This window comes from Panthera onca, chromosome F1 (assembly GCF_046562875.1).
Source record: "Panthera onca isolate mPanOnc1 chromosome F1, mPanOnc1 haplotype 2, whole genome shotgun sequence".
In the NCBI taxonomy this organism is placed as follows: domain Eukaryota; kingdom Metazoa; phylum Chordata; class Mammalia; order Carnivora; family Felidae; genus Panthera; species Panthera onca.
The window spans coordinates 11554248-11581313 of NC_138355.1; the positions used below are offsets into that span (position 1 = coordinate 11554248).

General features: G+C 38.7%; 1 protein-coding gene across 6 annotated transcripts in view; it reads left to right on the forward strand.

Annotated features, from left to right (window-relative positions):
- The window catches only part of RGS7 (regulator of G protein signaling 7), a 529525-nt gene that overhangs the window by 249661 nt on the left and 252798 nt on the right, over nt 1-27066 (forward strand). For 5 of the 6 annotated variants that reach the window (XM_060643375.3, XM_060643377.3, XM_060643378.3 and 2 more), the window contains exon 3: nt 6894-6990. The exons of the other annotated variant lie outside the window; for it this stretch is intronic. In XM_060643375.3, the coding sequence (XP_060499358.1) occupies nt 6894-6990 (97 nt within the window). The remainder of the gene's footprint in view (nt 1-6893; nt 6991-27066) is intronic. 6 annotated transcript variants of the gene reach the window in all.

A 27066-nucleotide genomic window follows, 5' to 3' on the forward strand; every position in this document is an offset into this window, starting at 1 on the left:
GTGCTTAATGGTGAATTACAATAAGAAGTTGGGAAACTTCCTTTTTGAGATTTTGATTGATTCATTTCTCTTTTAGAACTACGGAGAACAAAATGTTTTAGCTTTGTTTCATACAAATGTTTCGCCTACAGTCAGGGTGTCTCTGCATGAAATCAGTAGTACTGATATTATGATAAAGTTCTGGCAAATATAGCTGCAAGTAAATCTAATTAAACTCCCATCATTGTTTAGAACATTAGGGAACAAGAAAGGTTTCAAGGCAGTGATTTGGTTTTCATAGGTACGTGGGAGTCCCCTGTCTGACGGGCCCCTCTTGAATAATTAGTAAAGCTCCTCAAAGATGTACCTGCATAATCTGCTTTCTCTTTCATTCCACCAAGTGTGAGGGCGGGCACTGTTTAACCTGAGCAGTATTTGAAATACATCACAAGCATTGAAGTGACTTCTAAACTATTCCAAAGGAAAGGCTAATTACGAATTCCCGGAAAAAGAGCAGTGTGTTGGAGTTCAGTAGCGCCTTTCATCTCAAGAGCTTACACGTACGTGACAGTGAACTTGAGTGTCACACCGACAAGTAGGAAAACAGCCTCATCAACAGCCACTGATTTACCCTCATGTTTTGAAGGAAGGAATTCCTCTAATAAACAAGCTGAAGAACCCCTGCATGAAATAGAACAGAAATAATATTTTAGCTTATTGCACATTGAGCTCTTCTGTTCTAATATTTCTGACCCAGGCTAGTTTTTCACCAAATGTCAGATAAGAGGAAAAAATAAATAAAACATTTTCAAAATCTCAAAGTGAAATCTTAAAATGATTTAACTTTCACTTTTGCTTTAGGTCTCAGAAAAATCAAACATGTGCTATAAACAAAAATTCAGTGCTTCCCCCTGCCCCACCTTGTGGGCCATATACTTTACATATTAACAATACAAAAATGAGTAAGGTGAGATTTCTTTTTTTGGAAGTTCACATCTGAGGGAGAACAGAGAGATGTAAGATAGTAATTAAAATGTGAAGCACTCTGTAATAGAGGTCTAAAACTTTTTTGAACAAATTGAACCATGGATATTCTCAAAACTACTTTGCAAGAGATAATTTTTACTCTTTTTTTTTTTTTTTTTTCTAAATTTTTTTTTTTTTTTTAATGTTTATTTATTTTTGAGACAGAGAGAGACAGAGCTGAACGGGGGAGGGTCAGAGAGAGAGGGAGACACAGAATCCGAAGCAGGCTCCAGGCTCTGAGCTGTCAGCACAGAGCCCGATGCGGGGCTCGAACCCACGAACCGTGAGATCATGACCTAGGCCGAAGTCGGACGCCCAACCGACCGAGCCACCCAGGCGCCCCTAATTTTTACTCTTTAACAAATAGAGAATTAGTTCGGGTAGAAAAAAAGATTACTTTTGCAAAGAGTACTCAATCTCAATTCAATTTTTTTTTCTATTTTTTACTTTAGAGAGAAAGAGAGAGAGAGAGCACAATCAAGGGAGAGGGGCAGAGGGAGAGAGAGAGAGAGTATCCCAGGCATGATCCCTGCTAGGCGCTGAGCCTGGCGCGGGGCTCAATCTCATGACCCTGGGATGATGACCTGAGCCAAAATCAAGGGTCAGACACTCAACCAACTGAGAAACCCGGGTGCCCTGTAATTCAGTCTTTTGACCCTCTAAATTTCAAGAGGCAAATTCATCAAGAAAATATGAGAGCAGGGACATTTTCACTTTGTCAAAAAAGAATGTAATTCATTCCCCCCTTCTTCTAAATATTATTTTTCATAGTTTACATAGTCCTTGCTTATATGCAAAAATATTCTTCCTGACATTTCTTCTAATCAAACCTGTCTTTTGAGGGGCAACACGAACCCAGTCTTCTATTAGAAATCCAAGAGAGAGGGGCGCCTGGGTGGCTCAGTCGGTTAAGCGGCCGACTTCGGCTCAGGTCACGATCTCGCGGTCCGTGAGTTCGAGCCCCGCGTCGGGCTCTGTGCTGACAGCTCGGAGCCTGGAGCCTGCTTCCGATTCTGTGTCTCCCTCTCTCTCTGACCCTCCCCCGTTCATGCTCTGTCTCTCCCTGTCTCAAAAATAAATAAAAAAAAAAGTTAAAAAAAAAAAAAATGTTTAAAAAAAAAAAAAAGAAATCCAAGAGAGAGCTTGTCCATAGGTACCTCTGTCTACTTCGTGATTGGTAGTTGGTTGCCTCTAATAAATAGTTGGCATTTGACCACAGCTGTCTTTGCCAGCCCAATTGTCAAAGAAAGAGAGAAGGCCTGTGGCTTCCTAGTATAATGATGAGAGAAGAAACTTATGTTGATGAGGATGATGATGATGATGATGAGGAGGAGGAGGAGGAGGAGGATAGCAGTATTATGGGTACACATTTAATTAGCATTGATTCATCAATCCTCACCCCTGATAAGATGTATACTATTAGTATTATCTCCATTTTACAGATGAGAAAACTGAGTCTCAGAGTTGTAAAGGAAGTTAACCTGTTTGTTCATACAATTTGCAGGTAGCACAGCCAGGATTCAAACAAATTTGGCCTCAGTTCATGCTCTTAATCCCTTTGCTATATGCATTGAAATTAAAATGTGCTGACAGTTGGAAGCAATTTGTAAAAGTTCCTGATCAATTTAATGGGTTCATCTATTTGTCTCTGACAGGGAACAGGCTCTTTTTTTTTTTTTTTTTTTAAGTTTATTTTGAGAGAGGGTGAGAAAGAGTAAGCAGGGAGGGGCGGGGCAGAGAGAAGGGGAAAGAGAATATCCCAAGCAAGCTCTGCACTAATGGTGGGGCTCAAACTCACTAACCATTGAGATCTCAACCTGAGCCGAAACCAAGAGTCAGATGCTTAACTGACTGAGCCTGAGCCACTCAGGCACCCCAGAAACTGGCTCTTTAACTTAAGTGAGGAAACTTACCCAGTTCTGAAAAGTGATGATTATTTCTAGACTTCAGTGATTTTGTAGCTGGAAGAAATCTTACAGATCACATGACTCTAACTTCTTGTTTGAAGGGTGAAGAAAATAAGACTCAGAGAGAGCCTCAGTGACCAGGCATGCCCAGTGACCAGGCATGCTCAGTGTTCTGTCATCCCATGCTGAAATTTTCCTCACCCTAGGGCTTGAGAGTGAACATAGTCTAACCCTTCACAGCTCAATGGCACACTGATGAAGATGACAGATGATAGACGGATTGATCAATAGATGTGTGTATGTGTATATATCTTCTTTTGGAATGTTGGAGCTATCTGAGAGCTATCTGAGTCTTTTGACCTTAAATTTAAATCGTCCCACAGAGGTTTAGTATTTATTGGAGTTACTTTATATATTTTCTTGTCCCTCTTGCTGCCTAGCTTTTTCTATTAGTTTCTCTGCTCTTAACATTCTGTTTTTCACCGAAGTTGCCACTGCAAATAGTGGGAAAGCAGATAATCAAGTGTGTTAAAACCACGCTTAATATAAAAATAAGTAGACTCCCAGTGAATGCTTAAGGAAAATTTATTAAGTAAGATGGATATGCTTTTTACATGTGGCTTCTGGGACTGATGTTACCTTTTAGAAACCAGATTGTTTTTGTTTTTGTTTTTGTTTTGTTGTTTGAGTTGTTCTTTGTTCCTTCTAGGTCATGGTAAATAAGCTTCATGGATAAATAATATCTGAATAAAGATAAAAACAACTGAATACCTTTTGATGATCACATTTTCAGTCTAGAACACGCATCCTCTTTTTACGTGGAGTTTAATTTTTTTTTTTTTCTATTGTGGAAATTATGGCTCAGAAAAAAATTGAAACTTTCAAAATAAAACCACAGAGCTCACTTTCAATTCCCAGTTTCCTAATCTCATTCCTTTGGGATCCAGTGAACTGAGAGGCGGTGCGACTTTGCAGAGAAAACACCTCTACTCATAGCAATGAACCTTAATTCATCCCCCACCAGAGCTGATTGTTGCCACATCCTGGGGTGTTGGAGGTACTAACGGGTGTCAGAAGTTTCCACATCTGTCTAATCTGACCTACTTTAAGCCATTAAACTGATAATCCAAGGGTTTACAGGCTGCCACTGTACATCGCAGAACAGCTTATTTTCCATTCCTGGACACTGTCAGGTGAACAAAGGGCAAACAGTAACAAAACAAAAAGTCATAAAAGTATAACTATTTTCAGTTTTCTATAGTTAGATGAAATGTGTTCGTTATGTGAAACGATCTAGCTGTTGTTAGGGTCTTTGGAGGGCCGATTATAACACCTTCATTTTCCAAATTCCGAACCAGTTGAGAACCACAACTAAAGCGTAAGGCAGAAAGAAGTCACAGCATCAGCTGCGTTGCAGGTACAGCTATTATTGAAGAATGTTCATGCACACATAAACTTTAATCCTGAAACCCAGTCCTCATCAGACGTACTCGCTCACTCGGGCAGGTCTCTCACACAGCAGAGTTAGATGTGGGCTTCCCAATGGAAGGAGGATGGGCCCACAACCAATTGCTCATTTCCCAGTTCTTCTGCCTGATCAGTCAGCCCAGGCCTGGAGTGGCAGGTGTGAGGAGCAGAAAGGTGTAGGGGACTGAGGCAGTGGTGCTCCCTCTGAAGAAAAACAAGAAACAAACCACAACATGGGGAGTGGAGAATAAACATCCCTCAGCATTGGGGGTACGTGTGGATATTTGAAGTCCAAGCTTTATTATCTGTGTATGGTGCTTTACGTATGTTGTATCATTTAACCTTAAAATCATTACCCCGGCCCAGCCCCAACCCCACCCTATGAACACTGTAAAGGAGTAATTATAAATATTATTATCACCACTTACAGGTGAGAAAGCAGCCTTAGAGAGGTTGCTTACTTAGCTCAAAGCAACATGGATGGTCATAAGAAGAGCTGAGTCAGAAACCCATTCTTCCCACTTCTCCAGTTTCTGGTGAACAGTTTCTCATGTTAATAAGTCTGAAAAATACTCATCCAGGCAAATAAAATTTCTTATTTGAAAACCATTCTGAAGCTGTGTTGGTGAGAATTTGGCAATTCACTGGTATAGGGTTTAGACTGTGATTTTTGTTAACTTTTTATTTTGGAATGATTTCAAGCTTTTAAAATTAAAACATTAAACATTTCTGTTTAAGTAATTAAAATAAATTGTTTTAATGTTCATTTATTTTTGAGAGAGAGACAGAGCATGAGTGGGGGAGGGGAAGAGAGAGGAGACACAGAATCTGAAGCAGGCTCCAGGCTCTGACCTATGAGCACAGAGACCGACACGGGGCTTGAACCCACGAACTGTGAGATCATGACCTGAGCTAAAGTCGGACACTCAACTTACTGAGCCACCTAGGCGCCCCTAAATAATTTTAAACAGAAAAGATGCAAAAATAGTTCTGAGAATTCCCAGATGGGCTTTACTCAGCTTCCGCTAATATAAACATCTCATAGAATTCTAGTAAAATTACCAAAAACAGGAGATTGATATTGGTACACTATTTTTTTTTAATTTTTTTTTAACATTTATTTATTTTTGAGACAGAGAGAGACAAAGCATGAACGGGGAAGGGTCAGAGAGAGGGAGACACAGAATCTGAAACAGGCTCCAGGCTCTGAGCAGTCAGCACAGAGCCTGACGCGGGGCTCGAACTCACGGACCACGAGATCATGACCTGAGCCGAAGTTGGCCGCCCAACCGACTGAGCCACCCAGGCCCCCTGGTACACTATTAACCAAACCACAAACCTTACTCCGATTTTACCACTGTTTTCAGTACTGACTGTGACTTTTTCTTGAGGACAGCAACTGTATTACATTCATTTTCATTTCCACAGTGCCCATCGGTAAGTCTGATTTAGAGTCGGTGATCCCAGCTGTTTGTGGAACGAGTCCGTGAATGACTGGATGTTGAGCTCCATGGCACCACTTCTGTGTGTTTGTGCGTATATGCGTGCCACAGATTTAGAGACACACAGCGGTTATGATTTGCATGAATGTTATTCAGAACTAAATTCCACATCAGGCTTTGTAAAGCATAGTTCTTTCAAACCGTGAAAACTTCTCAAAAGCAGGAGATAGTGTACTAATCAGACTGAAACATAGATACGGTGGAAATGGGCGGAGAGCTACAGTGCTGCGTGCATCTGATCATGTGGGTAGGAATCACCCTTGAGTAAATGCTTGGGTAAGAGAAGCCTCAGTTGCTGGCAGTTGGTCCTGCTTTTCTAGGAAGGTTAAAGTTCACAATAAACCAAATCATAGAAACTCTCTTGCTTGAAGAGGAAATCCACACAGACACTTTTTTTTTTAAACTTTTTTTAACGTTTTTATTTATTTTTGGGACAGAGAGAGACAGAGCATGAACTGGGGAGGGGCAGAGAGAGAGGGAGACACAGAATCGGAAGCAGGCTCCAGGCTCTGAGCCATCAGCCCAGAACCTGATGCGGGGCTCGAACTCACGGACGGTGAGATTGTGACCTGAGCTGAAGTCGGACGCTTAACCGACTGAGCCACCCAGGCGCCCCCACACAGACACTTTTAAGGTTTCTCTTTTCTTTTGCACTGAGTTCCATAGAGAAAACATTAACGAAGGGAGAATTTTGCTATTACAGTGGTTTCTGACAGCTTCAAAAATAAACACTCTTTTATGTCGACCTTTATAACCAAAGAATGTGAAACCAGGAGAGAGGTGCTATTCAAAGCACAGAATTCCTTTTAGTAGCTTAATGGAGTTTAAAGTGGCCACTTTGCTTACTGTTTTCTCCATCGTCTTTTAACCAAAATAAAATATCAATATGATGAAGTGTAGAAAGGCAAGAATGTGGTATTATACTCAGTTGGGGAAAACTGGTGTAATTGTTATAAGAACTGATTTTTCTAAAAAGTTCAACTTTTAAAGGGTTTTAATTATTTTGTTACAGATGGAAGACGTCATAGCACGCATGCAAGATGAAAAAAACGGAATTCCTATTCGTACTGTCAAAAGCTTTCTTTCCAAGATACCTAGTGTCTTCTCTGGTAAGTGTGTATTCGGCACAGCACCCTTTTCTCCAGCACCTTTGACATGACTATTTAAAAACAATTGTAGCCACTGAGAATGGAAACTCTCAAACTCATGCATTCACCAACTCCTTATAAAATACTCATGCCAACATCACGTTGGATCCTTGGAGTGACAGTAAAACAAATCCAAAAGACAAAAAAGAAAACAAGTAAAAATCATGACTTTAATTGACTCTGGGTCAGTTGCAAAGACATAATGAACAAACGTGAAATAACAGAAGATGATATTAAAGATTATATGAAACAAGATGGTATAGATTATATGTAGGGATTGAGAGCATGAAAAAAATCAATGAGGAGTCAGGAAGGGTTTCCTGGACAGCAGGGGCGAGCTGAGTTTGAAAAGTGAGGAGTCCTGTCAGCCTCAAGCCCCCCCAGCTGTGTGTGCAGAACTGGGGTGACCAGGGTGAGGATGTGTAGAGGGAACAATGTGTCGAGGGGCTGTAGAGATGGAGCAGGCAGACTTGGGTCAGAGGATGAGGGTCTTGGAAGCCCATCCAATGAATCTAACCGTGACGTATGGAGAATATGGAGACACACTTTAGACTCTTACAGAGCACGTAGGCGCTCAGGGTGAATTGGTGTTCAGTGGGGGCTGCTGTCACTATGGTAGGTCTGAGGCCTGTGTAGGGATAGTTTGGGTGCCAACATTCTGATATCCAGGAAGTGAAGGCATAGAGAGGATGCCTTCATTCAACATGAGGATTCAACATGAGGATCTGTTGAATAACGGGGAATATAAGCTTTAGGGGATATGACCCAGTGGTGTTGGTTTTGTTTTTCACTTGGGTGGCTGTGAGACAAAGGACTCGTTAACAGAAATAGGTAGACCCCACGGGTCTGATTAAAAGGGACTAGGAAAAAGCCTAGAGACATGGATAGGAGTAAGTTAGAAATCTATGCTCTGGCTCCACGAGACTGAAGCTGTGCCTGAGCTGTGGGGCTTGGGCATGCTGGGCCTGGGCAAGCACAGCTTGGAGAGGAGGCAGAATCAGACAGGCCAGAGCCTTCACAGTGAGTCAGTAGGCTGAGGAGGCTGGTGCAGAGCATGTGGAGGAAGGGTGTTGATGGGGCTCCTGAAGAAGAGTTCTGTGGTGCTTCATCGTGAACAAGTGTCGAAAGAAGAGCAATGGTTTTCAGCCTTGGTAAGAGGGTAGTAATTACCAGAATGCAGATAGGTAGGCCTACATGTTTGTGTTTAGTGGCTGAAGTTTCTCTGATGGAAAGGGAGAGAGAAAAGGGACCAGACAAAAGCTGCAATAGAATGGGGGCGCCTGGGTGGCTCAGTCGTTGAGTGTCTGACTTTGGCTCAGGTCATGATCTCACAGTTTGTGAGATCTAGCCTGGGAAGGGCTCTGTGCTGACAGCTCAGAGCCTGGAGCCTGCTTCAGATTCTGTGTCTCCCTCTCTCTCTGCCCCCCACCCCCCATGCTCTGTCTCTCTCTCTCTCTTTCAAAAATAAATATTTTTTAAAAAGCTGCAATAGAATGAAATTTGCTCTCACAAAATATGCTCCTTTTTTCTTGTTATTTCCTTTCATGCCCACTTTGTTCCAGTTCCTTGTTCTTCTTTGACAATAGCCTATATTGTCTAACATCTGGGACTGTACCCCATCTCTTCCCTTCTCACCATCTCACTTCCCCACTTCTGGGTCCTTCTGACTGCAGAATTTTGTCCATTCTTCAACTGCTAGTTCAGAGAGCTCTTTGGAGAAAACCATCCTGAGCTTTCATTATCTGTGCTCTCAAAAAAAAAAAAACAACAACAAAAACAAAAACTTGTCTTTTTGCTTCTCTAATAGCAGTTATTATGCTCTACTTTGTCTTACAAGGTTTTTTGGGGTTTTTTTTGTTTTTTTTTGTTTTTTGTTTTTTTGTTTTTTTTTTTATGTGTCCTATATCCTCTAGGAAATATTTAACTTGCAGTCAGGAACTTAAAGTTAACTTTACATCTAAATGCAAATATGAAAGTTACTCATATTTTGATGACCTATGAGAGAATTTGCCTCCTTAAATACTCTAATACGAGGGTTACAACCCAAAATGCAGTTAGATTCTAGGCAGGTAAATGCTCTAAGTTACCTACCCATCTGCCCTGGGAACTGTGGTCAAGTCAACAGGGCATGGCCTATGTAAAGGCACTGCGGTTGAGGAATTCTTAATGACAATATCCATAAATGAGAATGGCTGAACAAGAAAAGTTTAGCCCACCAGATTAAGCTGGACTGCAAGTTTGAGTTACCCACTCTAGTAGTAAATCTAAAATTTTTGGTTGACTTCTTTGAGGAGCAGTACCTCATACGATTCCATAAAAATTCATACTATTCTGATGTAGCATCCTGTTGGAAGAACTCTTGCTTGACAATATTAAGATCTTAATTAAAAAGTAAGATTGGAGGGGCACCTGAGTGGCTCAGTTGGTTAAGCGTCTGACTCTTGATTTTGACTCAGGCCATGATCTCACAGTCGTGGGATCAAGTCCTGCATTGGGCTCTGTGCTAGGCATGGAGCCTGCTTGGGATTCTCTCTCTCTCCCTCTGTCTCTCCCCTGCTTGCACTCTCTCTCTCTCTCTAAAAAAAAAAAAAAAAAAAAAAGAAAAAAGAAAAAATTAAGGTAAGATTGGACATATAGATGAAGAATGTTCATTAACATAAAACAACAATGGTAGTTACTACATAAAGAGAATATCCGTGACATTTTCATATTAATGTAATTAGTTTCTAAGTATCATTCTGTGTTTTCTGGGAACTTTTCAGGAGCTCTCTGCCTCACAGGTTTAATGAGATGTTTTTCTATAGATTTAATTGGCAGAATAGTATTATGTCTATTTACCAACCTCTTCTTCTTCATATCCCCAAATTATAATGGTATCTGCTTGACTAGCATTTTTGGTATTTGTGGTAATTTTTCTCCCCTGATATTTCTTACAGTGATTTGGGATTAATTCCTGTGTTCTTTCGTGGCCCCGGTTGACACCTGCTGCTTGCTCTCCTTCCTCTGTCTGCCTCTCCCTCTGCTCTCTAGGAGGGCCCCATATTCTACTGCAGAGCTCCTAAGGAAACAAGGAATCTACTAGCTTCACGACCCTTAGCAGAACCAGAAACCAGTTGTGATGAATGAGTGATGTCACATGTGAGAGGAGGGTGGCTTGATGGTTGGGAGTCTGTCTTGTGTGGACTGTTCCACAAGGGAAACGTGTCTCAAGTATTGTTAGTCCAGCTCTTTCAGGTCACCCGTTGATGCTCCCTAAAGTCTTGGTGCACAACACATGGTCGCTGGACCAGTTGTGTCAGTATCACCTGGAAACTTATTAGAAACAGAGTGTGTGGGCCCACCCCAGACCCACTAAATCAGAACCTCAGTTTTAACACCAAAGCCTAAGAAGTATGCCTTAGGCAGGGCACTGGAATGAGTTCTAGGCCACACCTGTGTTTCATCCAGAGCACTGAGTGCAGTCATCAACTTGCTTGTGCAGATTTTTCTCAGGCTTTCAAGGGCTCTGATTATTATTATTTTTTTCTTTTCTACAATCTGGCCTCAATCGAGCCTATCCCCGTCCTTTCTGAGGTTAGGTATGATGATATAGAAGCCTTTGGATTAGGTAGAGAAATGATTATTTACATACTACTTTGTTAACTTTTGAAAAATATAAATTGAGGATATTTACATCATGTTCATTACATTGCTTATGACAGGGTCCATGACATACACTTCTTCTACAATAATACTAAGAAAATTTTGTCTTTGATGATAAACTTGACTTTTTCCTTTTTTAAAACAAAAAGAAATGTGTAACTTCTGTTTTCCTTTTCTTGTTTTCTCTAGTTTCTAGAAAGCTCATTGCTAAATTGAACATCTCATTGGTACTTTCTCACCTGACTCATCACTGACATATCCACCTTCTTTTTTCTTCTAATTGTTTTTATTTTTGTCTGTCTTTTCTTGCTGCTGTTGTTTTAATCTGGTGTGTGTGTGTGTGAGAGAGAGAGAGAGAGAGAGAGAAACAGAAAGACTAGTGGGATTAATATTATAAATTGCTTCAAGTCATGTTTTAAAGATAGATAAGGAATAAATCCAGAAGTATCTGAGAAGTGTCCGTGTACTTAGGAATTGTTTTGTCCAGAATCCTCACCATTCAAGTGGGGCTACATCTTGCCTTTGAACTCAAACTCTCCATCACAATATAAAATGAAAGATGAAGCTCAAATAATACTGCATAAAAGTATCATAAAAGTGCTCATTACGTTTTTATACAATTGCATCTTCAAATTGGACAAAAATAACTATGAAGCTAAAAATATAATATTTGCAGATTTTGCTGGGGATTTTCTCTGAGAGAGTCTCATAAAACTTACTCCTATGATGTAACTATTGCCCTAGAATTCATATCCTGTAACTTACAATGTTTATTCATCTCTCACCTGAAAATCCTTGGTAAAGCAAACTGTGACACTGATATCAGCCACAAATCCTTTGTGTTTAAACTCTGAATGGAAGCAGAATATAGATCCAAATCCAGATGGAGCACAACTTTGTGAATAAGAGGAAATGATTAATTTTACATTTTCCACAACATTTGGTCCATCTTTGATAGTATTTTACTACTGTACCATTTACCTTTGACTACATGCATATTTGAATGAATTGAAAAACTGACTACATAGTTTTTTAGTTGCTTAACAACAAAATGTTGAAATGGGGCTTTTTTGAGTGCTTTATTTCTGGAAAATACATTACATTTTAATAATATTGAATATTATTTGGATGTAGATTTTTTTGTTCATTCACAATCATGGACATTTATAGAGTTTAAGAGTCTAATAAGAATAAATAGGATTTAAGTCCTGATGAGATAAATAATTATTTGTTCAATATTTAATGTTTTAAGAGTTTGAATCATATGTTGGGATTTTCTTTTTAATAATAACGGTTTCTTTTATAAGGGTTTGTTATTTTGGTTTTATATATTAAAATAGTAACTGCTTATGTATCATATTAACAATTACAATAGCTTCTAGCTTTATATTAATTATATATTGTATAGTTTTATATATTTAATATATAATTTAATATATATTTTAAAATATATATGATATATATGTTTAATATATAATTATATATTATATGTTTTATATATGTTATATTAATTTTGTATATCATATATATAATGGATGAAAAACATTTATTTCTACTTTCCAGGAAAATGTTAGTAATTTGAAAGCCTACTATCTGGTTAGTAGCTTTTAGTATATCAGTTTTATTCCTTATAACACTTGAAGGTAATTAGGAAATAGGGGGTTAGAGAGTTCAAGTTTTTAGTCAAGTTTTGCAGTAAGTAATATTTGCTTACTAATATTCAAACCAAGATCAGTTCAGCTCAAGATCCCACTTCTGTTTTGCCAGTGCTGTGGGTTTCCCCCATAAGTTTCGTCCTTTGCTGGAGCCTGTGTTTTTTCATTATGATGAATGAACACGTATCAGAATCTGTAGGATTCTGAGTACTGGGGACGCTTACATTTATCTCCCAGCATGTCCTCATGTCCTCACTCCAGGTAAAAGCTGGAATGATTGGCAAAAAGACCTGAGCTTTTGTCTGTTTTACCTCTGGGGACCTTCAAGACCTGGGGAAAACAGCTGCATTTTCTTTGCTTCTAAAACACAGAGGTTACACGAAATGATGTCAAAGGTTCCTTTCCACATACATTCTAGAATTCAGAGAACCCAGTGTGGGGGAAAGTGTGTGAAAAGGATTACTGGAAGAGAACACAACAGAGTAGACTATTCATGAGATAGCTAGACTGATGAAGCATCAATGGAAATCTTAAAGATATTTTCTCCCTCACCAGCGCCTCCATGCCCATAGCTTTAATGACAAACTTTATTTATTCCTCTAGTGCAGATCTTTTCTCAGAAACTCAACATTTTCAACTCCTTATGCAATGCATGTCCCAAAGAAGCCTCAAGCTCAACGTGTCACATCTCTTCCACAAATTCACGTCTCTTCCACGGCCCCTTTCCTGTTTCCTGACTCAGGAAAGGTGGCATATGCCAGAAGTACTGGAATCACCTTGGGGTCACCTTGACCTCTCTTTTACAGCCCTTTCTTCTCATACCTATTTCATTAACACGTCTTGTCACCTTTTTCTTCTAAGCAGCCATCAAATCTGTTGGCTTTTTGCCGTCTGCTCTTATATTGCTATAGGTCCATACTGTCATCTCCACTCGTCTGAATTATCACATTGATTCCTAACTGGTTTCCACATCCACTCCGTTCCGTATCCTATCTTTCTCCACACTGGTATTTTCAAGTTGCAAATCTGATCCATTTAAATCCTTTTCTCATTTTAGAATTAAGGTAAAATCTTGAACAAGATTCCCAGCAGCAACATAGTTCAGCCCCTACCTACCCATCAGACTCCATCTCTCAGAGGACTCTCTCTTGCTCCCTTGGTTCTAGCCACAGGGGCTACTTTTCATCTCCTACACGTCACCATGCTCCCTTTTGCATGGAAGATTTCCACTGCTAGGCTTTTTCCTCGTTTTTTTTGGAATGCTTCTTCCCCTTTCCCCTTTTTTTCAACTTAGACCTACCCATCTTGGGTCTAGGCCAGTTTCCTTTCTTATCTATTCTCATAAAATGAGACTATTTTCTTTTGGAGTACTTTATTCTATTGCATAGTTATAAACTCATTAGTGGTAATATTTGATTAATGTCTATCTTCCAGACAATACGGTAAACTATAAGAAGGTTCCATATGCTCAGTTTTGTAACCCCTGCACCAAAAACAATGTCTAACATAGGGGTGTTCATTAAATATTTGTTAAGTGGATAACTAATAATAGTAATTATAGAGGAGATATTTGCATTCATATGAATCATGAAAGTAGTTACACTATTGTGTGGCTTTATCAACACATAAATTATTTGGATTTTTATAAACCTTTTGTCAATGATTGTGGCTTTTAAATTGTGTTTAAGTAAAAAAAAATTTTTTTCTCTGGAATCTAATGATATTATCTTTATTTATAATATAAACCACATGAACAAGAACCTGGAAATTCATTCCATGATGTTTTGAGGTGGGTGTCTAGGGCTGGTTGTAGCAGGTTCTATAGATTTCTGTTTGTTACTAATAAATTACATACGCCATAGGAGCCTCCTGTATTGTAAACATTTTGCCAGGCTTGGAGATACAGAGAAGCAAGACATGGTCTCTGTCCTTGAGGAGACTACTCTGTAGTGGGGAGACGGACAAATAAGGTGAGGTAATTTTCATGTTGGGGTAAACCCAGAGCACTGAGGAGTGTGTGAAGTCTAACCCATGCTCTTGGGGTCAGAGGCATTTCTTGGAGAAGGTGACATCTAAGATTCACTGTAAAGGATGAATCAGAGTTAGGCAGACAAAAGGGGAGCAGTTGTTCAAAAACTCAAGATATGAAAGGGCCTAGTAAGCTCAGGGAACTTCATAAGTTGTAGTGACCTTGACACAGGATGAGACATATGGAGAGTCTAGAGAGGAAGTTAGAACTGAAAGCAGTAGTTAGAATCTTAAGGAAACAGAATTTTATCCTATAAAGAGTCAGAGGCAATTGATGAATTTTAAGCAGGGAAATGGCATTATCAAAACAAAATTGTAATGTTTTTATTTTATTTTTTGAGAGACAGAGACGGAGCGCTAGTTGGGGAGGGGCAGAGAGAGGGGGATGCGCAGAATCCGAAGCAGGCTCCAGGGTCTCAGCTGTCAGCACAGAGACCGATGAGGGGCTCAAACCTACGAGCTGTGAGATCATGACCTGAGCTGAAGTCAGACGCTTAACTGACTGAGCCACCCAGGCGCCCCTCAAAAATTTTAAATGGCAGTTTGTCTGGGAAAAATGTAGGGAGTAAATACCAGTTTATAGACAAGGGAGACAAGGATGGGAGCTGAGGCTGCAATCTAGAGCAAAGATTATAACAGCCTGAGCCTTAGGGCCAGTGGAATTGAAGAAATAATCAGATGTATGAGAAACTTTAAGGACTGAGAATGGACTTCATTAGTTCAGTGGCAGGATTCAAGAGGGCAGGGTGGGTGTAGGGGAAGTGAGAGGTTAGATCAAGTAAGAAAGAAGGCACTGCCCACAAAGACACCCATATTTATGACCTGAAAATGAATGCACAATGATGCCTTTTACAGATGAACTGGTAAACACAGGAATTCCCTCTCTCTCTGTCTCTCTCTCTTTTCATGGAAATGATGGAGAAGGGATGGTAAATTTTAAACATGTTGAGTTTCAGATCATCCTCGCAGAACAACCAGGTAAAATGTCCAGCTGTTGAATATACATATCTGGAATTCACAGGTATTTAGCAGTACAATAAGTACACGAGATCTGGTCTGGGTAACTTGTTGGTTAGAAGCTGAGTAGATCTCTTTTGGAGTTTTGTGTGGAAGGAGGATATCAGAGGACCAAAGGTGCGCTTTGAGTGTGAGCACTTAGGGGTGAGCAGAATATGTGGTTCATATATGTCTGCTCTTTAAGTCCTGGCCTGCAGAACTGTGGCCTCACTTCACTTCCACAAAGATCTCATGTAAGTGGCTGAGAATCACATTGTTCTGTGTCTGGAAATGTAGCACTCACGGGAAAAACCCTCCAGTGGTTCTCTTTGAGTCTTAACAAAGAAAACCAATTAGTACATGAGGTTCAAACCCCCCATTAATCTGCTTTATTCAAAATGGATCATGGTCTGTGCACTATAGAAGAATGTGGAGCGAAGCTATCACTGTGTTTGTGATAGATAAGCTTAAAACCAATGCTCGCCAAACCTCAGGTAATAGTTCTAGAAATATCCACCACCTCCCTACTCCCTGTAAATGAATTTCAATAGCAGGGAATAAACCAGAATTCTCCTCTCAGTTTTTTTTTGTTGTTTTTTTTTTTGTTTTGTTTTTGTTTTTGTTTTTGTAAATGATGTGGGTTTTCATTAAGCAGCCCACTGGGATCAGAAAAGTCTGCAGGACTGCCTGTTGGCAACTATCAAATAAAAATGCCCCTATTAAATCAGTTATTTAACATATTTGAAGGTTCAACTTACTGAACAAATTTTCAGGAGCCAAAAAGGCTGGTGCCTGTTCTAAATCACCAAGCACTGTAAATAGAGGAGAAAATGGTAGAAATTAAGAGGGCCTTCTAGTCAGCCGTTTCTGCATTTCTATCTTTTGTCTTTTATTAGCTTGAGAAGGTTCTCCATCAGAAACATGTTGATAATTAAAGAGTTGAATCTCATTTCTGTCCTTCTTTTGCAACTTAATTCCATTTCTCATCAGAATTAGTCACTTTTTAAAAAAATGTTTATTTATTTATTTTTGAGAGAGGGAGAGAGAGAGAGAGGGAGAGAGAGAATCCGAAGCAGGCTCGGCACTGTTAGCATAGAGCCCGATGCAGGGCTAAAACCCACGAACCATGAGATCATGACCTGAGCTGAAACCAAGAGTCAGACACTTAACCCACTGAGCCACCCAGGTGTCCCTGATGAGTCACTTTTAATGTGATTTCATGTACAGCACTTACCACCAATTGGCAAGACCAAAATTTATGGTCAGAAAAGTTGTCTAATAGTTTGTATGTTGTGTGTGTGGGTTTGGCTGGTCTCAAGTCTTTTTTTTTCTTTTTAGACTACTTTACATATGTAGGTATTATTAACATAAGAAAGCTATACATATTTAATGTATACAACTTGATGACTTTGGAGATAAGTATAAACTGGTGAAACCATCAGCAATATTTATGCCATAAACATATCCATCACCTCCTAAGGTTTCCTCCCACCTTATTTTATTTATTTATTTATTTATTTATTTACTTACTTACTTACTTATTTATGGGTGATAAGAACATTTAACATAAGAGCTACCCTCTTAGCAAATATTTTAAGTATACAATATAATATTGTTAACTTTAGGCACTATGATCTTGTAGATCTCTAGGACTTACCCGTCTTGTATAAGTGAAACTTTGTACCATTTCTCCCTTTCCCCAGCTGCTGACAACCACTGTTCTACACTGTGCTTCTATGAGTTTGACCAACTTAGATTCCTCATATATATGCTATCATGTATTTGTTCTTTGGTATCTGGCTTATTTCACTTTAGCATAATGTTCTCCAGGCTCATGCATATTGTCACAGAAGTCAGGATGTCCTTCTTTTCCAAGACTGAATATTATTCTGTTGGTCTCTGGTCTTAAGGCTCAGAAAAACATTTTAATTCTCTAGAATTTATTCTGACCATTTTTTTCTCTCTCTGTCCTACTTTTTCTCTTAACATGTTTGATGTCAAAAGGAGTGACATGTTGAGTTATTCCAATGCATCGAAATAGGAATTGTTATATTTTATAGTACTGGATACAGAATCATTACTTATATTTTATTATTAACTTGACTGTCTAACAATGTACACTGTTCTCTGTGTTTCCTTGCTGTTTTCAGTCATGTATATGAAAATTGGGCGGTGTATATGAGCTTAAAAATCAAGTTGCCTTTAAATGTAATAATATAAAGATGTCCTGCCTCTTCTCCTTTATTCCTCTAAGGGTTATATTCATATTTATTAGTGTCATAGAGGCACAATCTGTAGGTTTAACTTTGTCATGTGGATAGTTGTAGAGGTAAGAATTAAAAAGAGCCAGGTTGATGATATGGTCTAAGCCATACAGGTTTTAATAAGTACATATTTTACATCTAACTGTTTTTGAGAATAACTTTCAAGATGCCTTGTATGACTTAACCCTGATTGTATTTGGAATCAATTTAAAAACAATAAGAATGAGTAATCTGGAATGTTTTTCTGTGGAGCCTGTAAGACTATCTGGGTAATTATAAGATGCTTCTAAGAGTCTAAGATGTTCCTTTCTGAAACTGACAGCTTACTGTGAAATATATATATGTTTTATCTACTGTTGGAATGGATATCATGGGGTATACAGAAACTCAGAAAGAGATTGATTTTCAAAATAATTATAAAATATGCTGGCAGAAATTATGCTTGTAATATTTTGTTTTTATGATGTCCCAAAGAAAATTCAAGAATGCAAAAGGGAAATTTATGGGTGGTAAATAAGAAAGAAAAAAAGTACTCTAAAAAAATATTGGCAGTTTTTAAAGCTGAGTTCTGAAAAAATAAGTTCTTGGAGAAAACAAGATGCTAACTTGATCTGTGAGAGACAGGAACATTTGCAAAAAGCCCATCCTTTCTTTGTCATCTCCTTGCCACACCCTCTCTGACAAAGTGACAAGGTGACTGGCACATAGTAACTACACAGTCAGCCAAATGGGGGAATGAGAGGAGAAGCTGAACTGTCACATAATCAACTAGGTATTTAAATTATCTTTGCTGTGAAAGGTTCTTCACTCCCTCTTCGTTGTCACTCTTTCCTTATTGTAAAATAGCACCAGTAAGTGATTAGAAACAGCAAAGAATTCTAATCTCAGCTGCTTGGACATTCTGGCATATGTTCTAGATAATTCTTTTTCTAATAGCTCAATGCTATTGGGAAATGATAAGGTTAGATATTTATTGGGGGAAATGATGAGGTAACACATTTATTGGGCGCTTTCTGTATTTGTAGGGAATTGATTTATTATATAATATGGTTGGATCAATTTGTTATGACTAAGATGAATGGCAGGCTTTTACTTACCTTATTTTCACCAGAATGTTAGAAGAAACATTACAAGTTGAGCAATATCTAAATGCTGATTTTAGCTTTAGCTTCGTTATTTTTATTTTTTTAAGTTTATTTATTTTGAGAGAGAAAGAGGAGAAGGAGCAGAGAGAGAGGGAGAGGGAGAGTCCCAAGTAGCCTCCGTACTGTCAGAGCAGAGCCTGACATGGGGCTTTATCTCATGAACCATGAGATCATGACCTGAGCTGAAACCAAGAGTTGGACGCTTCACTGACCGAGCCATGCAGGCACCCCACTTTAGCTTTTTTAATAGACATATCAACGAGGACCATTAACTGTTTCTCTGTCCAGGTAACTGGAACATGGTGGTTCTGCTTCCCTGTAGTGCTTTCTAAACATCTTATTTTGCCATTTTATATTTTAAGTGAATATTGTTGTGATTGCGGTTGATTTTGTTCTCCAGATTACTCCATTTCAAGGAGGAAAAACTCTGTCCAAATACACAAGTATGTCTATCAAAGTCTACAAATAAGACTTCTCTCTGACTACCAACCACATTGGTTGTCTGGAATGGTTCTGTTACCTTATCTTTTATTCAGAATACCATGGCTTCTCCCTCTGATGTCCTCCCTAGAGGAAAGCCTCTTTCCAACACAACTGACCCATTTTATTGCTGTATGACCAACAGCTGTAAATAAATCTCTGGAGATAGATTTCTCTATTTAAGATTATATACAGACCTCAAGAGTAAATCAGTGGGCCAAATGCTACTTTACTGGACAGATATGCCCGTGCCTACAGAATACTGGATTTCTATTCTTAAGGAGCTCACTAGAAAAGAACTATGTGTATGAACTTACAGTTCTCCTGTCCCTCCCTGGGAATCTGATGGGATTCATAGTTAAATACAGAGTGAATGGGCAAACACATAGCCAAGATTCTATGAAGGAATGAGCTTACTGATGTTGTAACTTCTTTTTGAGACGTTATGAAAGGGGCAATTGATATCATTTATTTAGAATTTCTACGTGGCAAAGTTGGGACTATTTTGGCATGGTTAAGGGACAATAGAAAAGGAAGAAAACATACTGCAGTCATAAACAAACAATGTTCTGGAAGTCTGGGGAATCCCAGCTGGTGCTGAATTTTATCTTAGCATTTAAGAACTATCTTTATAGGCATCTGGACTCTTCAGATTTACAGAGGATGCCAGATTGTACTAAAAAGTGACAATTCAAGCCAAAAAAGAAAAAAATTCAAAGATGAGGACACCAGAATATGTGAAAGTCCTGAAAGTTATCAATACAGATAAGATTGAGCCACATAGAAAGTTAATTATTTTTAAGATATAAAACAAAATCAAGCTTTAGGATGATAGGTTCAACACTACAGTTGAGACCTATGAAATGAATCAGAGGGCCACCAATAGTCCAGTCTCCTGAAGTCACTGCTCCAATGTGTTCCTCTGATGAACAAGACCACATGAGGTTTTGAGTAAGGCATTGAAGATGACACGGAAGGAAATTGGAGAGAAATAGAAAACCATCCTACCCATATTTAAAACCAAATGAATATGAGCTCCTCAGAATTGAGACCATTTCATGCCATTTTTTAAGAATCAAACCTCAGGGTTGACTTAACAGAGTTTGGACAGATCAGTAAAAGGGTATCCCTTAAAAAGGTAGCTTTTACATTAAAGAGATATGAAGAATTTATAGACTAAGTAATTAAAAGGTAGAACTTGTTACTGGTCCTGTGTTAAAAATACAGTTTGAAAAGAGATAAGTAGACAATAATACATGCACAAGAGATAACAAGGAAAAAAGGGGATATTTAGGCTTTGTCTTGTTTTGTTTTGTTTTTGATGTTGATGTTACTGGGAAAGTCACTATTTCTGTGTGTGACACGTAGAAAATGAGCAATAATTAGAAACATTATTATAGTTATGCTTTATATTATGATGATGATTTTTACTACCCCTTCCAGAGGCTTGGTTTTGGCCTGGATTTGGAATTCTCTTCCCTACTAGGCAACTAATATGTTGCAAGACCAAGGAATTATCTATGTTGGATGCTCTGTAACATCTGGTACAAGGTCTGCTTAGTAGGTACTTAAAAGGTATTAACTTAAGTCCTGTCACTTTAATTAAATAATAATCATTCTTCACATTGTCAAAGTGCCTTATAGCCTTAAATACTCTTTAATGTGTCCTATCTTTTATTCCTCACAACAAAATAGCTGTACATATCAAAGTGAAATCTTTTAGGGACATAAAGATTTGTTGATTGCCCTTTTCACATCTTACCATTTGAACTTAAAGATCATTACATATTGATATTGGTTTTCTTCCTTAAATAAATCATATTTTTACTTTCTTTTTTTTTAAACAATTTACTGTTTATTTATTTTTGAGAGAGAGAGAGAGAGAGAGAGAGAGAGAGTGACAGCAGGGGAGGGGCAGAGAGAGAGGGAGACACAGAATGTGAAGCAGGCTCCAGGCTCTGAGCTGTCAGCGTGGAGCCCAACATGGGACTCAAACCCATGAACTGTGAGATCATGACCTGAGCTGAAGTCTGGTGCTTAACCAATTGAGCCACTCAGGTGCCCCACATTTTTACTTTCTTAACTAATTTCTGTGTTATTATAATGTCCGTACTCAGGCGGTTGTGTCATCTGGACATTTACTGAAAGAACAAAAGAGTGAAAGTCACAAGCAATCTTGCAAATTTATCTTGGGAGATTTCACTGATGCAGACATTTTCATTTTGTAGTAATCAACTCTGGAAATTATTTCTCACAAATGTCAACTTGTCTTTAAGTCAACAGACCTGAAACGCTTAATTTTGTTCCTTGGTTAGTTATTTTCTAAAAACCTAGAAATGATAGGTTGCGAAAGAAAAGCCTATTAAAGAAGAGCTTATTTCTTTGAATTAATCCATTAACATTGCTTTCTTTTGAGAGGAAATCCAAATTAACCGTAGAGTTAGACATTTAGTTAGGATGACACTAAAGTCTTCATTATCCCCAAGTATGAATAAATCTTGATGACTGAATTGTGAGCGTGGAGGTGTTTTGTGAAATAATGAATTATTATTCACACATGTTCAAAGTGTGTCTATCATCTATGTTTTGTGCTGTCTTTTTATCCTGATGACACCATCTGGTTTTCCCTTCATTCCTCTCTGAGAACATATGTAGAATGGCTTGTAAATTCTCACCTCCCAGAACTCTAGGATAGAGAGCTTTTTCATCCTTTACTCCCTCCCATCCCAGCCCCATTCCTAGGCCAGCCTGCCATAATCATTTGTACCTGTGGGTTTTCCTAGCACTGCATTCTTCTTCACGGAATTTCTTTTACCTGACATTTTATCCTCAATGGGCACATGATGTGATTCTTACTAGAGGCTGTAAGCATCTGGGCAATGAGAATAATCTTTCATTTCAATTCGTATCCTCCGTAGTGCTCAGTAGAAGACACTCAGCAAATGTTAATGACTTCTCCTAGGACAGCTGATGTCCTGGGCATTCAGGTACATTCACAACAAATTTCACTTCTCGATTCGTTGGCAGTGGAAAGAGCACTCAGTCTAATTATTTGCTCTGTTGGCATCCAGCACTGCATGAGGCCTTTATCTCAGGGGGGAGCACGAGAATGATGGCAGTTCTGTTCTGCTGTCTGTTACTGGCTGAGATGGGTTTCAGGATGGAGAATCAGGAAATTGAACACAATCTTCAAATTTCTCCAGAGGCCGAAAACACTCTCAATTTAAATTTTATTATTTGGCTTAAAGGGAATTTTTAGAACATTGGACATCCCCATATTCAAATGTAAATATTCTTCAAAGCCCGTCTTGAATGGTGGAAAGAGACGTGGATTTTAGTCCCATTTCCCAAGTTGCAGAGAAGAACATTATATGTTAAAATGACAGTTCTGTCTCTGATGCGTATATGAATATGAAAACATTTAGGTCAAAGGAGCTATCATAGCAACTGCTTACATTTAATGAGTGCTTACAATGTACTTGGCACTCAGTAAATATTAACCTTTTAGATGTATTATTTTTATATTAGTGTTCTTACAAAGATAAGTAAAAGAGCAGTTAAATAACTTTCCCCAGGTAATACCGTTAGTAAGCAGTAGAGTTAACATTTGAATCTAGGTAAATCTAATAATGTGTATATAGTTGTACATATTATGATGGTATAATTATATAATTATATTGTCATATTATGTAACATAGCTACATGTTATATGAAGTATAATATATATCATAATCTGATTCCCTAAAATAATTTGAATTAATTTTCCTTCTTTGTTTCATTATGTATTCAGCTAGAAAATGTCTCTTTCTTCACAGAGAAACCAGTCCAGTAAGAGACTTCTCAAGAGAAGGTGGCATGAGTAGTAATCAACTGGCTTTTTTGTTGGGTTTTAAGACTTGATTACAAGTATCAGTTTGTTCACATTAGGACATTGGTGCCTTATTTGGTGAGAAAGTGCCATGTTTATTTAGGAGAAGGAGAAGAAAAACAGCATGCTAACCTGTGCTGAACAAGTATGATGTGGTGCAAAGAAACACAACAAAACAGAACAAAACAAACAGGACAGTGGCCAGCCTAAAGAAGGAACTGTGTTTGTGTAAACTCCCTGGAGACCTATCCCTGAACCAGAAACACTGGACCCTCTCCCTTTTGCCTTCCCTCCTTCTTTGCCCTCCTCTGACTGAGCAGCAGACACAGGAACAAAGTACCGAATGTTCCCAGAACCTGGGCCAAATCTTGGCCCATCCAAATTCCACAGCAGTATGTCTCTTACTTCTCTCTAAACACCACGATTATCACATTACACGGTTTTCAGACTTGTTCTTATCATTGATCACCACAGGACATATTTGTATCCTTGTTAGCCACTTTTGTCTTTTTCATTTATTCTTTGGGTCAGATTTCCACCAGCTCATATCATTTGCATAACTGCTCAGCCTGTTTCCAGGGAAACAGTTGTGCTTTTTGTGTAAATATGAGATTTTGTCCTAACTCCCCTTTGTCACATTTTGTTACAATGAAATATTTTGGGTAGTTGTTTATTTTTAAATTTCTTCTTCAAAAATTACGTACTAAATTAGTTTTCTGTGCCAATCCCATTTTTCCCCTGTACACAGGGCTGTATTGAGAAAGGAAAACAGTTGATTTAAGAGTGTTTGTTTAGACCATGGAGAGTCAGAAGAGGAAAGTTAAGGGCTTGGACTTTCAATTTTGTCTCTAGTCTGTGCTGTGGGATGGACTTAGACCATGACCTCTCTAGCTGGAGGTTTGGAGAATCATTTTCACCAGGTCAAATTTTGCCGTGCAAACAAAAATGAGTTTCGAAAACTACACCCTTTCTTTTGTGGTATTGGAGTTCCTCACTGAGCAAAATTTCCCCCCATATTTATTGCAGAGTGCTGAATTCTCATGTTAGAGAACCCAATGTTCAAAGAATTACCAGGATGTAAATAAAAGTCAATTGGCCATTAAGTGCAGCACAGATGAAGGACAATATTCTTTCTTTAAACAGAAACTATACACCCAGCCTCAAACTAAATAGATACTAAACGAAGTCCAAAGATCTCTTTGATGTGATTTTCAGTCTAATTATTGTTGGCATAAGCAATAAATTTTCTACCTCATAATAGTACTGGGATTTTAAACTTCAATAATCATTCCAACCTAAATATGTAGTGGGAGTACCTGTGTGTGGAGCTTCAGATCGTCTGCTCAGAGATTGTGCAGTGAAGTATCAAACCAGAAGGTATTTATCACAGCCATGCTAAAATTCTTGTGAGAACAAAATTTCACATTTGAAATCATTAGGTAGGAATGTAAAATGGTATATTGTTAAATGCTGAATTGTTCATACTGTGGGGTTCAGAGTGGAGAGGAGCCATCAAGAAGGTCTGTGATGGGGGCGCCTGGGTGGCTCAGTGGGTTGATCATCCAACTCTTGATTTTGGCTCAGGTCGTGATCCCAGGATTGTGGGATTGGGCCCCATGTGGGGTCCACACTGAGCATGGAGTCTGCTTGGGATTCTCTTTCTCCCTCTTTCTCTGCCCCCCTCTCGCTCTCTAAAATAAAAAAAAATAAAAAATAAAGGGGGGTTGATATCAGTGAAAGACTTATCAAGGAAGAGGAGAGAGGTATGGAAGCAAATGAAGAGCATCTTAGAAGAGAATCAGCCTGAGAAACATCACACCTGAATCAAATGGAACTATCTGTTCCACATATCATGGCAGCTCTGGATACTCCTCTGTGGGGTCCTCCAGGTGGGCTGCCCTATGCTCAGTATAATCTTAGGATGGGTTGGGTGTTAAGTCACAATTTGAAACCTAAAACTGCCAACTTCAAGTGAATTTGGAGCAGAGTTTGGTGATGGATGTACCATTCCAAGAGTCAACTTAGAAGATGCATTCAAAAGAGTTGCACCAATGATTTAAAAGGTTTGAAAAGCAAACCTTGACAAAAACTTGATGCAAAGAATCATTGGCCTCTTGATCACTCATTCCACAGATAGGTTTCTTAAGGTGACAAACTAATTTAAAAGGACAATTGTCATGGCCTGTGGATCTATTTTTATGAGATCATGTTTTTTTTAGTGACCTTTCTCTCTCAGAACAAGTCCCTTTTAGAAATCTTCCAGGACCCATCTGGGGACAATACTGAGACTATAGACAACTGGATTGTACATGGAACACCTGCTTTCTCCCCTTTATCAAGGACTTGTTAATACAGGGTTAACATGTACTGGGTATAAAACCTTTGGGTTTTAAAGCTTTTTGCCATCAGACCTACTTCTCCTCTTAGCCGAAGCCTTAAAGAACCTAAAAACAGAGTTAAAAATAGAACTAACATTTTCTTTAAAAATTTAAGGAATCTTCCTCTTTTGGATGAGAGCAAGGTTTCCTTTAATATTTGACTTTTTCCCCTTCTCTTTTTGGCAGCCTTCAGATGTACAAATCTCATTGAAGTCATTCCAGGCTGAAAGCATTTATGATCAAATACCAGAAAGCTAAAAATAAGTATTCTACCCTTTCTCTGGAGGTTACTGAATATTTTTCTTAACCTTTCTGGTCAGGTGGCCTTTTAGCAAGAGAGGGATGTTAACGGTTGATGGGGGCAAATGCAGTGGAAGATCAGTAAATAATCCAAAAATAGCTACACTCAGAACCACCCCTCCGTGCTAAGCAGTCTGGCTTGTTTAAGAACTTAGGGAGTTTTTGAAAATAGTGATGCAGCCAAAACTCCCAAGGCCAGTGTTATCTTACACCAATTAGTAGCTACCATATTTGATGGCTTAAAAGCCATCCCTCCTCTTCTTAGCACCATTTACTTGATTTCCTTTGGGTAACCACCTCACCACACTCTCCATCTATGTGGTTTGAGTGGAACAACCTAATCTCCAGATCAATGGCGAGGGAGCAAACGTGACTTAGGCTTGAAAATCAGAGACTCATAGCTGGTACATTTGTGGAAAAGACTTTCTATTCCTGAATGTTGTTAAGCTGGTAGGTATAAATCTGAAAGTGGGAAAATGTCTGAAAGTGAAGCCAGCGCAGAAGAGAGCGGAGCCATTTGCTCCTGGCAACAACTTTTAAGCACCTGGATCCAGTGGTTCCTAAAACTTTCAGCTACTGAGCCTGTGAATTCCAACTTTACTTAAGGTAGCTTAACCTGGGCTTCTGGTAATGAGCCCAGAATAATACATTCCTCTTAATTATCCTCAGTCCATCTGTATCCCAGAGGTTCTTTGTGTCTGGCACCTGACTTGGTTATATCAATTTTTTTTCCTTTGGGTGAAAATTTCTTTTTTAAGTGGCTTTTAGGCTGAAACACCAAAATAAAGCATCATTTTTTTTCTCTCTTAAAATTAAAATAAGCTAAGCTACAAAGACAGCTTTGCTTTGTCACTGCTTCTGTCACTGAGGTCTATAGCCCACACTTGATTTGCCCATTGCAGGGATCCAAAGAAGAAGATGGCATTTATAAAGGGTGAATCAATCCCCCAGGGTATTGCCCATTAACTTTTAAATTATCTGAATGTAATCAGGTTTCTGCAGCTTTCTCTTCCTCCCAGATGCTAGAAACCAACACTAGGAACAAGCCTGGGTGATGCATACTCTGGTTTCCACTGTGATTTTTCAGACTAGCCCTTTTCCAAGAGGATTTCATCACAATATGGATCAGGGGCTAAGAGTCACGTTTTGTTTACCCTCATGTCCAGTGTCCATGGTCCTGGCATGGGATATGTGCTCAGAAAATATTTGTGGAACCAAACTAGTCTAACTTTGCAAAGTGTACATTTGTCCTATGCAGCTGCCTCTTTAGTGATAGTTTCT